At 44.3% G+C, this 15,326-nt stretch overlaps 2 protein-coding genes across 7 annotated transcripts in view; one reads left to right on the plus strand and one right to left on the minus strand.

Annotated features, from left to right (window-relative positions):
- LIN52 (lin-52 DREAM MuvB core complex component) overlaps window positions 1-5,918 on the minus strand; it is a 120,919-nt gene extending 115,001 nt beyond the window's left edge. Inside the window, exon 1 of one of the 3 annotated variants that reach the window (XM_011949581.1) lies at window positions 5,721-5,918. In XM_011949581.1, the coding sequence (XP_011804971.1) occupies window positions 5,721-5,847 (127 nt within the window). In that variant the 5' untranslated portion in view covers window positions 5,848-5,918. The remainder of the gene's footprint in view (window positions 1-5,720) is intronic. The other 2 variants (XM_011949582.1, XM_011949580.1) reach the window with 2 other exon arrangements.
- A 302-nt stretch (window positions 5,919-6,220) lies between these two features.
- Window positions 6,221-15,326, plus strand: part of ALDH6A1 (aldehyde dehydrogenase 6 family, member A1) — a 22,048-nt gene continuing 12,942 nt past the window's right edge. For 2 of the 4 annotated variants that reach the window (XM_011949585.1, XM_011949587.1), the window contains exons 1-2: window positions 7,463-7,498; window positions 14,183-14,245. In XM_011949585.1, the coding sequence (XP_011804975.1) occupies window positions 7,463-7,498; window positions 14,183-14,245 (99 nt within the window). Of the gene's footprint in view, window positions 6,374-7,462; window positions 7,499-14,182; window positions 14,246-15,326 lie in introns of those variants that run through there. The other 2 variants (XM_011949584.1, XM_011949586.1) reach the window with 2 other exon arrangements.

Raw genomic sequence — 15,326 nt, forward strand, 5'->3', positions numbered from 1 at the left:
TCAGCCTGTTGTCTCATGTGATGTTTTTGCAGCACCCACACACTGACCATTTTCCTTGAAATACTACTCCTCGCTTCTATAAAACTACTATGCTGGTTTCTCTCCTACCTCATTGACTCTCCTTTTTCCTTCTCCTTTTTCACTCTGGCCCTATCCTACACTGGCTCCTCTCTCTACCTCACTTTAGTGGCATAAATTGAAACACACAGAAAACAGGAAAATACTGGGTAGAAGAAGAGGGTGGTTCCCGACCGAGCAAAGGCCCCACCCTCAAGCCTGGAAACCTGCAGCCAGAAATGGGAACAGGCATTCCTCTTTTCATGCCCAAAAGTTGCCTTTTGGCCCACCATGCCCCACTACTCCATACCCATGTAAACCCCAAACTCCAGGCTCCACAAGGAGATGAACAGAAGGGCAGAAGAACTGCAGAGAGAAGAGAAGGAGCATCTGAATGCCAAGAGGAGTTTGGCTGGGGACAGTCAGAGATGAGATCAGCCACTGGATAGCCAAACTCCAGGGACAGATCACCTTCCCACTCCCTCCCCTTTCCAGCTCCCCATCCATCCCGCTGAGAGCCACCTGCACCACCCAATAAAACCCATACATTCACCATCCTTCAAGTCCATGTGCAATCTGATTTTTCCTGGACACCAGACAAGGACCCTGGTACCAAGAGGGCACTGAGCCACTTAACACTTAAGCATCTGCAGACAGCAAAGCTAAAAGAGTGCACTGGCAGGGCATGATGGCTCATGCCTGTAATCCCAGCACTTTGGGAGGCCGAGGTGGGTGGATCACTTGAGGTCAGGAGTTCAAGACCAGCCTGGCCAACATGGTAAAACCCTGTCTCTACTAAAAATACAAAAATTGGCCAGGCGTGGGGGCACACACCTGTAATCCTAGCTACTGGGGAGGCTGAGGCAGGAGAATCGTTTGAACCTGGGAGGTGGAGGTTGCAGTGAGCCAAGATCACGCCCCTGCACTCCAGCCTGGGCAACAGAGTGAGACCCCATCTCAAAAAAAAAAACAAAAAAAAGAGTGCACTGTTATACATGCCCACTTGGGCTTTGGGAGTCACCCACCCCTAGATGCTACCATGGGGCTGGAGCCCAAAAGTGCTTGCCCTGACTCCTACACCCACCCATCTGCATGCTCCCCATCCCGTAAAAGGTTTGATTGCACAAAGACAAGCCACACCCCTGTCGCATATCCTGGGGTTAGGGAACTCTCCTATTTCAACATGAGGACTTTATCTTCATCTGTATGCCAATGATTCCATATTTATATTTCCATTCCCACCTTTCTAAAGAACTACAAAGGTTTATGTCCAAGTAGTTATTTGAATCGCTCTCTATTTACATATGAAAAAACCGCTTAAGGTCAGATGTAGTGGTGCATGCCTGTAATCCCAGCACTTTGGGAGGCCGAGGTGGGTGGATTGCTTGAGTTTGAGACCAGCCTGGCCAACATGGCGAAACCCCATCTCTACAAAAAGCAAAATATTAGCCAGGTGTGGTGGTGTCAGCCTGTAGTCCCAGCTACTTGGGAGGCTGAGGTGGCAGGATGGCTTGAGCCCAGGGGTGGTGGCTGCAGTGAGCTAAGATCACACCACTGCACTCCAGCCTGGGTGATAGAGCCACACCTTGTCTCAAAAAAAAAAAAAAAAAAAATCGCACTTAAACCTAATTATCTTCAAAACCATATTCCCCCAATCTTCTCCCATCTCAAGAAACAGCACTACCATAAACCCTACTTCTGAAATCGAAAACCCAGATGTCATCCTTCATGCATTCTTTTCCTTCACCCTTCCATAACCAATCCATGAGTAAATCTAGTCATTTCTACCTTCAAAATACACCCTGAAATCAAATAACCCGAGGAACCACCACTTTCCTCTTGGACTACTTCAACAGCCTCTTAACAGATATCTCTGCTCCCATTCTTACCCTTTCCCCTTCACGCCCCCAAATCTATTCTCCATAAAGAGGCCAGAAATGATTTTTTTAAATGTCAATCAGTTCGTGTCACTCTCCAGCTTAAAGTTCCTCCCAGTTAAATCTGTGAATGTGTATCTACCATACTCTATAAAATCTTACTCAGCCTCTGCCTAATTCTTTGACATCGTTTCTCTTCCACTCTTCCCTTGCACAGAGTAGTACTCAATATTAACATTCGTTGAGTTTTTATTGTATGCTCAGTATGCTAACCAGTTGCATAACTAGTTCATTTAATGCTATAAACGGCAGTTCTTAACATTCTGGGTAAGCCACATCTTTGGAAATCTGGGGAAAAAAATGAACTCACTCCCCAGAAAATATACATACGTACAAAATTTTCCAACATGTACTTTTCTCTAAACTGAATTTGTTTTGCCAAATATCCCAAAGGAATTTCCAATTGTAAAGAACTCAACTAATACACTGCCTTAACTAAAGCATCAAAAATTAGCTTCTCTTTGTTACCAATTTCTGAGGAATGTTCAAACATAACAAAAATAAAGTTATTGGGTCAGGTGCGGTGGCTCGTGTCTGGAATCCCAGTGCTTTGGGAAGCCGAGGCAGGAAGATTGTCTGAGCCCAGGAGTTTGAGACCAGCCTGGGCAACATAGTGAGACTCATCTCTACAAAAAATAATAAGGCGGGGCACAGTGGCTCACGTCTGTAATCCTAGCACTTTGGGAGGCTGAGGTGAGTGGATCACCTGAGGTCAAGAGTTTGAGACTAGCCTGGGCAATATGGTGAAACCCCGTCTCTACTAAAAATACAAAAATTAGCCAGGCGTGGTGGTGTGTGCCTGTTATCCCAGCTACTGGAGAGGCTGAGGCATGAGAATTATTTGAACCCAGGAGGCAGAGATTGCAGTGACCCGAGATCGTGCCACGGCACTCCAGCCTGGGTGACAGAGTGAGACTCCGTCTCAAAACAAAATAAATAATAATAATAATAAATTAGCTGGGCATGGTGGTATGAGCCTATAGTACCAGCTACTTGGGAGGTTGAGACGGAGGGATAGCTTGAGCCTTTGAGGGTGCAGTGAGCTATAATCATACCACTGCATTTCAGCATGGGCAATAGAGTGAGAGAGACCCTATCTCTAAAAGAAAGTTTAAAAAAAAATTATTGGGGGTACAATCTAATAACCTACACGGGTGACCTTATGATACCACAGTCTGGGATAGAACTCAAACTCTGCTGTGAGTCTTACTCTCATAAATTAAGTAATTAGATGGCTGTATTTGAATTTCAGTTTTCTCCTTTTCAAAGAAGCTCCAGCAAATTTATCACGAAAAAGACAAAAGAGTAAATGACAAACATTTTCAAGTCAATATTATCTGAATTAAATTTTAAAGACAGTGACAGGTAGAACACTAAAAATAGAAGTGAGAGAGCTAGGCCATGGAATATTTTGGAATGAGATACTTACTGAGAAGTTGAATTTAAGTTCAAAGTGCTTGACTTGATTTTTTCAGATTAAAAGAAAACATTAGGTGGAGAGGAGTGAAACTTTGTAAGAGATGAGAATGAAAACTTTTAAAAATCAAGAGTGCAAATAAAGTGACCATAGGGATGGCTAGAAGACCAAAGGAAAAAAATTTAATGTTTTTAATACTCTTCCTGGCCAAAGAAAGGAAACTAAATTGAGAGAAGACAAGGAAAAAAAAATCAAACTCAAGGAACACATCTCTAAAATCCCCAAAATTTGTAAAAACAATTTAAAAATAAACTAAAAAATTTAACAACAATTACCTCTATTTCTATTACTTGGCTTTTTTAAAAAACTGTGGTGAAATATACATAAATTTTGCCATTTTAATAACTTTTAAGTATACAGTTCAGTGGTATTAAGTACATTAATTGTGCAATCATCACATTCATTTCCAGAACACTTTCACCTTCCCAAACTGAAATTTGGTACCCATTAACAATAACTCCCTATTCCCTTGCCTTTTTAAATGCCTTTCTTTCTGGCAACAGAAGGACATTTTTGCAAGAGAGCCCCCAGGAAGGAGAATCTCTTTTGACTCCAAACATCCAAAATTTCTTGTTTTTCCTTCTTTTGTTTTTGAGATGGGGTCTCGCTTTGTCACCCAGACTGGAGTGCAGTGGCATGAACATGGTTCACTGCAGCCTCCACCCCCAGGCTCAAGCGATTCTCTTGCCTTAGCCCCCCAAGTAGCTGGGACTACAGGTGCGTGGCACCACACCCAGATAATTTTTGTATTTTTTTGTAGAGATGGGGTTTCACCATGTTGTCTAGGCTCATCTTCAACTCCTGAGCTCAGGCAATCTGCCTGCCTCAGCCTCCTAAAGTGCTGAGATTAGAAGTGTGAACCACCACGCCCGGCCATAATTTCTAATACAGTATGTACCTGTGCTCACAAAATTTAAGACTCGGTTAAACGTAAAACTTAAGATCAAGTAATATATTATTTCTGCACATATCTAATCAATCTTTCAATAAATGTTAATTAAAGACCTACTGTTCATCAGGCACTGTGCTAAACCTGGGATCCAGCTATGAACAAGACAAACTTGTAATTTATAATCTAGTGTAAAAGGGGCAAAGTTAACATAGTAACTATGCTGACAAGGAAGATACTGAGACAATGAATAATGGTGGGGAAGGGCAACTCCAGATACTGTGTTCTAAGAAAGACTCTTTGGGAGGTGACATCTAAAAAGAGAACTGAAACTGAAAAAAAAAAAAAAGTGTATATGTTTGAGTCATCTTTTGGTCTCCCAAAGCACCTAGCGTTATGCCTTTCATGTAGTAGGTACTCAATACAGCTCACCTTGGCTTCAATTTCTTCATTCCTGCAATGAACTTCCAAGATTCCTTCCAAATACAAAATCTGTTTGTCTAAGGGAGGGAAACCTATATATCAATAAAATCGATATATAGTTGGGATGGGAATGGTAGAACTAAAAATGAGTTTAAAAATGACTGCAAGACCCTCTCTAAAGCAGAACCAAGAGCAAAAGCATGGGAGTATACCAAAACAACCTAATTGTTACTTGAGATGACTTGCATTTTACACAACAGATACACAGAAATCGTTCATTCACTCAGCCTTAAGAAACAACACGTAAAGCAGATGGAAGAGCGGTTGCGATCTGTGCAAGACAACACTTAAAAGCTCAATACTCATTCTCCTGGCGACTCTCACGGCGAGGGGCCGAGAACGTCCCCCGCTTCTTTGCTGCCACGGCAATGGTCCCAAACTGAGGAGACAGGAGAGATATCATGTTTCTCTTGCGGTTCACTATCGAGATGGGGTCGGCCAGCAGCCCCTGCGAGGGTTTGAGAATCGTTCCATCCGTGCGCTCAATCAGAAGAGAACTGATCCTTTCAATGGGATACCCCAAGGAGAAAACTACAGTAAAGCACGTCCTCCAGCGACATCTCCTCCTCGACCCTCAGCCTCGCCCAAATAGAGATAAGGAAGGGCCAGGGCGACCCCCTGTCCTTTTACCCAGAATGAGTCCCTCCCTAGTGCCCTCCTCCACACGCCTGGTACAGAGCGGGGAAACTGGGCACCTCTGAAGCTGCTGCGAAGAACTGGTGAGCTGAAGACGGCGATGGATCGCAAGAAAAAAAACAAAAGGGAAAGGAGAAGAGCCCAAGAAAGAAATGTATGTTCGAGGGGCAGAGACAGAGTGGATGTTCCCCATAGAGCAAAGAAGGAGGCTGCAGGCAAAGATCGCTAAGCCGGCTCTTACCGTCTGTGGGAGACGCCATCTTCCAACCCATGTCACGTGACGTGGCCAACCGTCGGCGGGAAAACGAGGATCCATAAGCCACGCCCCCAAGGAGAAACCCTATCCCCAACTCGCAGCCACGTCTCATTCCCTCGCCTCATAGGGCAATCTTCGCCCAGCCCCTCCCCTAATTATAGCCACGCCCCTTACGCAGTTGTTGAGGTGGAGCGACAGCAAAATTCTTGGAGGGTCTTATTTACTTTCCTCAGTGAAGGGGTGGGGCCTCGGTTGCGTCCTTGGCCAATCGGAGTTCCAGGTTAGGGGGGCGTCTTCCCCGTATGCTCAGTATGGAGTGTCCAAGTCAGGGGCGTCTTCTCTACCTCCGCCAACGGCATTGGCTGAGGTGGGAGAGGGTGAGAGCATTTTCGCTCCTGACCAATCACTTGTCCCCAGGACTGGGGTGTGAGAGGAGGAATCAGGTGTTAAGACGAGTGATTGGCTGAAGAAGATAGTCCTCCCCACCAATGAGGAAGCCCGGCAGGATGGAGGGCGAGGCCTGGCAGCTGTAGTGCTTCTGGGCTGTAGAGGAGCGGGGTGCGGAGCTAGGGCTGCCGAGAGCCATGGCGGCAGTAGTGGCGGCGGCGGCGGCGGCAGTGCGAGCCAGGATCCTGCAGGCGAGTGAAGGTGGCGCCGCCAAGGCACCATGAAGCTAGGAATTGGATCCCTTCCGTCCGCTCCCTGAGCCATCCTCGGGCGGGACCACCTTCTTGGCCCAACCCCTTTTTGGCCGGATCTCCTACCTAACCTGTGCGGCCCTGTCCCATGCCCAGCCCTCACTTCATACCCTCCCTCGTCCCGGATCCAGCCCTGGGCTGTTACCCTTGGCCCTCTACCCTTTTACTCCTAAGCCTCCTCTTTTCTGGCTCTCGCCCACTCTCCTTCTCCAGCTCTGCCTGCTCCCTGCTGTCAGTCTCTTGCCCTCATCTCTCCATCCGCCCACCGTCTTTCCCTTTCACCTCTGCACCAGCGTTCTCTCTCTCCCCCAGAAACTACTCGTTTTGGTTACCCTGTCCCCTGCCTTGAGCGTCCACGTTGCCATTGCTCCCTTCCCCCACCCTACTTCACTGTCCGTGGTGATCCGAGGTAAGAGGGAGGGGGAACGCGAGGGGCGAGGGTCAGTGTATGAACTTTGAATTTTCTTCTAGAAGTGGACTCTAGATTTTCACCAAAGGCAGCCATTTACTAAGTTATTTTCCCTAAGTGTGGCTCTTTGTATTTTTGCATAGACTGGCTGTCCCCTTTCTTGCCAAAACTTTCAGTGAAACTTTCTCTCAGCCAAGTTAAACAGTTTATATAGATAGGGCACATCTACATAGGGTAGATAAGGGCACACAGTTAACGCTACCAGTATGTTCCATGTACGTTCAAGGTACTAAACATTTTCAAAACAGGTGATAGAAAGTGGGAGCCAGGTAAGACAAGAAATCTAAGTTCCCACCCCATATCAGCTCTTCTAGTGCCACACACCCTCATCTCTGCACTTGGGGGATTGAGTCCTTTCTGAAGCCAACCTAAGGAGAAATGGTAAAGCTACAGGAGATGCATGCCTGAGGCCTGTAATATCCAACTCTATAGTCTTTCCCCTGTTCATGGCCTACCGAGGATTTAGAGTATGAGGCAAGATTTACTGCAGGCAAGAAACAATCCGCAACAAACAACAGTGCCTTCTTATTCATCACATCCAGTCTGAGAATTTCCTCTATATGGCTGCGCTCTTAGCTAGTATTAGTATTCACCAGGTTTCCGTGAGTTCTAGTACAGAAACTTGGGCATTTTCAAGATTCTTGGCAGAGTCAGCAAAGATTCACGTTTAAATATGCTATTTAATGGGGACGGTAGAAAGGATGAGTTTGAAGGGTTTGCCAGATGGTCTGGCCTTGCTCATATTTCTTGCTGTGATCCTTGTTCTGTTCTAGTATCTTTTTTTGGTAGCAGGAAAACAAAGTTTCCACCCTATATTTTTCTTACCAACTTCTTGAAATCTTTTACTGAAATTGGCTTTTTTCCTTTGCCTCCTCTTCCCCTCCCATCACAATGAGTCATTGAGAACCTTAAGAAAGTATTTTGTCCTTTTCCGTCAAGGAGAAGAATCTCTCTTTCCACGTACTTTCAGAAACAGACACTATGTATTTTCTGATTCATTTGGAGAAACTTCTGAAGTGACCTGGAAAAGAACAGATAGAGTAATCCTCAGCCAACTAGGAGTTGTAACATGAAACTTTGATTAAAAGTTTGATAAAAAGTAGCCTAGAGGCCAGGCGCTGTAGCTCCTGCCTGTAATCCCAGCACTTTGGGAGGCCAAGGTGGGTGGATCACCTGAGGTCAGGAGTTGGAGACCAGCCAACATGGTAAAACCCCTTCTCTACTAAAAATACAAAAATTTGCCGGGTGTCAGGCGACTGTAATCCCAGCTACTCAGGAAGTTGAGGCAGGAGAATCACTTGAACCCGGGAGGCGGAGGTTGCAGTGAGCTGAGATTGTGCCATTGCACTATATCCTAGGCGACAAAGCAAGACTCCATCTAAAAAACAAAACAAAACAAAAAAAACCCCTCGATTTTGGCAGCCATAAATATTAGAGAACTATCAAAAGGATTTATAGAGAGTTCACGTTTTCAATTATTTTAAGTATTCAGCTTATTTTTCTCTGCTATGAAGAGTAGTCAAACTTAACCTAAAACCTCTTTCTGCTCCTTGTGATATTATCACTCCCATTCAGAGATAAAGGAATGTTTGAGACAGGGTCTCACTCTGTCACCCAGGCTGGAGTGCAGTGGTGCAATCACAACTCACAGCAGCCTCGACCTCCCACGCTGAAGTGATTCTTCCACCTCAGCCCTCCAAGTAGCTGCGACAACAGGTCGTGCCCCTATGCCAGCTAATTTTTGTATCTTTTGTAGAGACAGGGTTTCACCATGTTGCCCAGGCTGGTCTTGAACTCTTAAACTCAAGCGATCCTCCCACCTCAGCCTCCCAAAGTGTTGGGACTACAGACATGAACCGCTGCACCTGGGCAAGAAAATTACTCTTAAAAAGATGTAGTGACTTGTACTTTCAGTGATATGGTTACCGAACTAGTAACTGATGGAGCTGAAAATTCAGAACTTAAATCTTGCCGTCTCTTTCTATGTTAGGCACTGACATAGGCTTACAGTGAAATGCTCACTGAAAGTTCCTTTATTGTACTGCAATAAGTGATAAACAATAGGAGTGTTTATCCTTTACCAAGTTGCCGAAGGAGAGACCCAAATACTTAATATTTTGTCCTTTTCCATCAAGGAGAAGAATCTTTCCATGTACTTTATTTCAGAAACAGACACTATGTATTTTCTGATTCATTTGGAGAAACTTCTGAAGTGACCTCCACAGGGATACTGTGGAGACCTAGGGAAAGAGCCAAATGTTGTAGGACTAGCAGGCCATGAACCAGGAAGGGAGGGAGGCAGGCGGATCATGAGGTCAGGAGATCGAGACCATCCTGGCTAACATGGTGAAACCCCGTCTCTACTAAAAACACAAAAAAATTAGCTGGGCGTGGTGGTGGGCGCCTGTAGTCCCAGCTACTCAGGAGGCTGAGGCAGGAGAATGGCATGAACCCAGGAGGTGGAGCTTGCAGTGAGCCGTGATCGCGCCACTACACTCCAGCCTGGGCGACAGAGTGAGACTCTATCTCAAAAAAAAAAAAAAAATACAGAAAATTAGCCAAGCGTGATGGCACATGCCTGTAATCCCAGCTACTCAGGAGGCTGAGGCAGGAGAATCACCTAAACCCGGGAGGTGGAGGTTGCAGTGAGCCAAGATTGCGCCATTGCGCTCCACTGAGTGCAGGCAGGTCTCAAATTCCTGAACTCAAGTGATCTTCCCACCTCAGCCTTCCAAAGTGCCTCGGCCTCCGAAAGTGCTGGAATTACAGTGAGCTACTGTGCCCAGCCACCTTTTTTTAACATGTGCCTATGTAACATCCAAATAGAGATGTGGTAAAGATAATTACATGGGTATCACCTGAAGAAGAAAATTCTGGCCAAGGACTAAAGAGTTGGGTATCATCAGGATCTAGATAGTTAAGCCATGGGAGTTGATAAAAATCACCCAAGAAGCATATACAGAATGAGAAGAAAAGAAGGCCTAGGACCAAGCCTTGGGAAACTTAAAAGAGTTAATGGCGGCCTGGCGTGGTGGCTCACCCCTGTAATCCCAGCACTTTGGGAGGCCAAAATGGTCAGATCACCTGAAGTCAGGAGTTCAAGACCAACCTGGCCAACATGGTGAAACACTGTCTCTGCTAAAAATTCAAAAATGTGGCCAGGTGTGTTGGCTCACACCTGTAATCCCAGCACTTTGGGAGGCCAAAGCAGACAGATCACTTGAGGTCAAGAGTTCGAGACCAGCCAACATGTTGAAACCCCATCTCTGCTAAAAATACAAAAAAGTAGCTGGGTGTGGTGGCGCATGCCTGTAATCCCAGCTACTCAGAAGGCTGAGGCAGGAGAATCACTTGAACCTGGGAGGCGGAGGTTGCAGTGAGCCAAGATTACACCACTGCACTCCAGCCTGGGTGACAGAGCAAGACTCTGTCTCAAAAAAATAAAATAATAAAAGCAAATTAGCTGGGTGTGGTGGTATGTGCTTGTGGTCTCAGCTACTTGGGAGGCTGAGGCAGGAAGATGGCTTGAACCCAGGAGTTGCAGGCTGCAGTGAGCTATGATCATGCCACTGCATTCCAACCTAGGAGACAGGACAAGACCCTGTCTCAAAAAAAAAAAAGCATGTACCTCTTCATCCAGTCCACATATATTGATCATGCACCACTGTCTCAGTCACTTTTCCTGCATGGAGCTTGCTGGCTACCTTCTCCTTAGGTTGAGTTCAGTTTTGTAGGTTTGCTAGTAGGGAGTTGAGACGTTCTCATCTGATGGTTTCTATGTGCTCTGAAGTAAGAAAAACAAAGTCAGCTCCTGAAAGTGGAAGAGGAAGTAGTAGAGTTGGGAGTTTTAAGATAAAGTTGTGGAATAGCAAAGAGTGAAAACAAATAATAAGTGTTTACTTATTATTTATAGAAATGGGGTCTTGTTATGTTCCCCAAGCTGGTCTTGAACTGGGCTCAAGAGATCCTCCTGCCTCAACTTCCTGAGTAGTTGGGACTACAGGCACAAATCACCATGCCGTTATTTACAATGACATAACAATAAGATTTAATGAGTACCAACTTTGTGCTAGCTACTTTTCTATAACTGGACAGTCCTGATCAGTTACAGGTTTTAACTCTGTGAAGTAGGTGAACAAGACAGATGCAGTGTCAACCCTCCTGAAACTGAGAGTCTTTATGGGTAACAGATAAGTACCCAGGTGCTATGGCTTGGATATGGTTGGTTTGTCTCCACCAAAACTCATGTTGAAATTTAATCTCCAATGTGGTAGTATTGGGACCTAGTGGGAGGTGTTTTGGTTATGCGGGTGGATCCTTCATGAATGGCTTTGTGCTGTAGTGAGTGGATTCTTGCTTTTTTGAGACTGGATTAGTTCCCATGGGAATGGATTAGTTCCTGTGTGAGTGGACTATAAAGCCAGGATACCTCCCCCGCCAGTTTTGCCTCTTCACACAGGTCTGCTTCCCCTTTGATCTTCTCTGTTACGTTATGACACAGGACAGAAGCCCTTGCCAGAAGCTAGGGCCATCCCTTGAAATTCCCAGCCTGCAGAATCATGAGCTAAATAAACTACTTTTCCTTATAAATTGCCCAGTCTCAGGTATTTTGTTATAGCAACACAAAACAGAGTAAGACCCCAAACAATTACAACACAGAGAGATACGCCTGAAAGGGGAAGTATTGGCTGCTTTCAGAGGACAAAAAAGGGCCTCTTAACCTAGTTTGGGGTAAGAAGCAGACAGCAGTGGGCTTCTATTTTATTCAGCAGATATTTACTGAACACCTACTACCTACCCGGTGCTATGTTGGTATTGGGAACATAGCTATAAATAAGACATGGTGGGCTCCAGGAGAGTGTCAGTGGTTTGAAATGGCTTTGGTAGGGAATAGGAGAGCAAGCAGATGAGGTATTTGGAAGGACTATCTGCTAGACCAAAGGACCACTATCTTTTCCTGGGCAGTGCTGTAGGCACCCTTCATGCAGCCCTATACTCTGTGGTTAACAGAGTCCCTTTTCAGGCAAGATAAAAGATTATTAGATTGCAGCTTTCCTTTATATCCCAGTCCTGAGTATTTTAGTTTGCTCATTTTGATTGGCTTAAATATTTCTTAAATCAACTTTGATAACATATATATATAGGCTGGGTGCAGTGGCTTATGCCTGTAATCCCAGCACTCTGGGAGGCCAAGGTGGGTGGATCACCTGAGGTCAGGAGTTCTAGACCAGCCAGGCCAACATGGTGAAACTCCGTCTCTACTAAAAATACAAAAAATAAAAATAAAAAAAAATTAGCCAGGCATGGTAGCAGGTGTCTGTAATCTCAGCTACTCAGGAGGCTGAGGCAGGAGAATCACTTGAACCCAGGAGGTGGAGGTTGCAGTGAGCCAAGGTCATGCCACTGTACTCCAGCCTGGTCAACGAGAGCAAAATTCTGTCTCAAAAAATAAATAAAAAGAAAATTAGGCCAGGCGCGGTGGCTCACGCCTATAATCCCAGCATGTTGGAAGGCCAAGGCAGGTGGATCACAAGGTCAGGAGATCAAGACCATCCTGGCTAACACGGTGAAACCCCGTCTCTACTAAAAATACAAAAAATTAGCCGGGCATGTTGGCAGACGCCTGCAGTCCCAGCTACTTGGAAGGCTGAGGCAGGAGAATGGCGTGAACCCGGGAGGCAGAGCTTGCAGTGAGCCGAGACTGTACCACTGCACTCCAGCCTGGGCGACAGAGCCAGACTCCGTCTCAAAAAAAAAAAGAAAGAAAATTAGCTGGGCATGGTGGCAGACACCTATAATCCGAGCTACTTGGCAGGCTGAGGCAGGAGAATCGCTTGAACACGGGAGGCAAAGGTTGCAGTGAGCCAAGATTATGCCACTGCACTCTAGCCTGGGCGACAGAGTGAGACTCCGTCTCAAAAAATCAACTTTGATAACATATATACAGACTTTTTTTAGTGAGTTACAGTTTGAGAGTTATCTTGTTGAAACTGATCCTCCCTCCCTATTTACTGATTTTACCCCATCAAATATCTATCCAACACATTTTTTCCTATAACGTACCTATGGCATTTCAATACAGCTTTATTAAAATAAAATTGACATAAAACAATCTGTACTTATTTAAAGTATGCAGTTTGATAAGTTTTAACATTGTATACACCTGTGAAAATAGCATCACAATCAACATAATGAACATATGTCTATCACCCCAAAAAGTTTCCCTCTTCATCCCCAGGTAACCACTGTTCTGCTTTCTGATATTACAGATTTGTTTGCATTCTCTAGTATTACATAAGTAGAATCATACAGTATGTACTCTTATTATCTAACTTGTCTTTTGTCATAATTATTATGACTGTTTATATTGCATGTATCAGTAGGCCATTCCTTTTTTTGCTGAGTAGTATTCCAGTGTATGAATATACCACATTAGTTTCCTTATTCACCCATCCAATGGTAGACATTGGGTTGTTTCCAAGTTTTGGGATACTACAAATAAAGTTCTTATGAACATTCATTTTTCAAGTATGTATAAGGACATAATTTTAATTGCATTTGATAATAAACTATTTGGTGTATATTTTCATTGATTTTATTTATTTTTATTTTTTATTTTTTTGAAACAGTGTCTCCCTCTGTCTCCCTGGCTGGAGTGCAGTGGCACAATCATGACTCACTGCAGCCTCACCCTCCTGGGCTGAAGCAATCCTCCCACCTCAGCCTCCCTAGTAGCTGGGACCACAGGCATGCACCACCCATGCCTGGCTAATTTTTGTATTTTTGGTAGACAAGGTTTTGCCATGTTGCCCAGGCTGGTCTCAAACTCCTAGACTCAAGTGATACACCCGTCTCAGCTTCCCAAAGTGCTGAGATTACAGGCGTGAGTCACCATGCCTAGCATATTGATTTTATATGATCTTAAATTCAGTACCTATTGTGTTAGATACCATGCTAAGTATTTTCATATTGTTAGATTTATGGTACATTTTGCCAGGCCCAAATTAGGAAAACATAATGACAAAAAGATTTTTTTTAATCAGTACTATCCTGGACATATAGGACATGATTATTATGGTTTATTGTTCGTTCATAGTTTGCTGTGTCATAGATTCATATCTTTTCTCTTTAACGGCTATATGGCCTTTGAGAGAAACATCAAGTCCTTTTCCATACCTCCACAGTAGCTAGTATAGTATTAAGCATATAGTAGCTATTTGCTAAATTTTAAATAACTTTCTGCTCTCATTTATCAAAATAATCATTTTTTTGCCTCACAGGTTTCTTCCAAGGTGAAATCCAATTCCGCCTGGTATTCAGCATCTTCCTTCTCTTCTTCAGTGGTGAGTTTATATGGCATAGAGGGTGACTTCTGAGAAGGAATTCAGTCTAGTTTTTGGGTATCTCTATCTTCTTTACATAATTGTCATCACAGTGAATGTGAAACTTTCTATCTTGGTTTTCTTATCTAATATTAGATCTACTATATTGTAAGCATTATCAATATTGCAAGATGGTCTTTATAGTTATAATTTTAATGGCTGCAATAATATTCCATCAAATAGATATAGCCTGAATTAACAGTTTCCCTACATAACATTTAGGTTGCTTCAGTTTTTCAATATTATAAAACAAACATTTGTTGATATAGTTTTTTCCTCCTTTTGGATTATTTTCCTCCTGAAATGGATTACTGTGTCAAAAGATACAAACATTTTCATGGCTTCTAGAGGTTCTGCTGACTCTGCCAAATAGTTGTCTTCTTCTTAACAACCTTTAGAGTGGTTTTTACAGATCAACTGTCTGTCAACCACTTCTAGCACCTAAAATCTAATAAATAAGGACTATTGCTCAAATTCTTTCCACACAGAAGTATGCACACACTGTACCACAGTAGATCACCATTTTTTGGTTCACAGACCGCTTTAAAAATTTAGTGTCCCAGCACTTTGGGAGGCGGAGGTGGGTGGATCACAAGGTCAAGAGATCGAGATCATCCTGGCCAACATGGTAAACCCCGTCTCTACTAAAAATACAAAACTTAACTGGGCGTGGTGGCACGCACCTGTAGTCCCAGCTACTTCACGGGCTGAGGCAGGAGAATCACTTGAATTTGGGAGGCAGAGGTTACAGTGAGCCAAGATCTCACCATCGCACTCTAGCTGGATGACAGAGCGAGACTCCATCTCAAATAAAAAAAAAAAAATTAGTGAAAGAGGCCAGGCGTGGTGGCTCACACCTGTAATCCCAACATTTTGGGAAGCTGAGGCAGGTGGATTGCCAGAGCTCAGAAGTTCAAGACCAGCCTGGGAGACATGGTGAAACCCCATCTCTACAAAAAATTAGCCAGGCACGGTAGTGCATACCTATGGTCCCAGCTCCTTGGGAGGGTGAGGTAGAGGGACTGCTTGAGCCTGGGAGGCA

The sequence above is a fragment of the Colobus angolensis genome, unplaced genomic scaffold (assembly GCF_000951035.1).
Source record: "Colobus angolensis palliatus isolate OR3802 unplaced genomic scaffold, Cang.pa_1.0 Scaffold3, whole genome shotgun sequence".
Lineage (NCBI taxonomy): Eukaryota > Metazoa > Chordata > Mammalia > Primates > Cercopithecidae > Colobus > Colobus angolensis.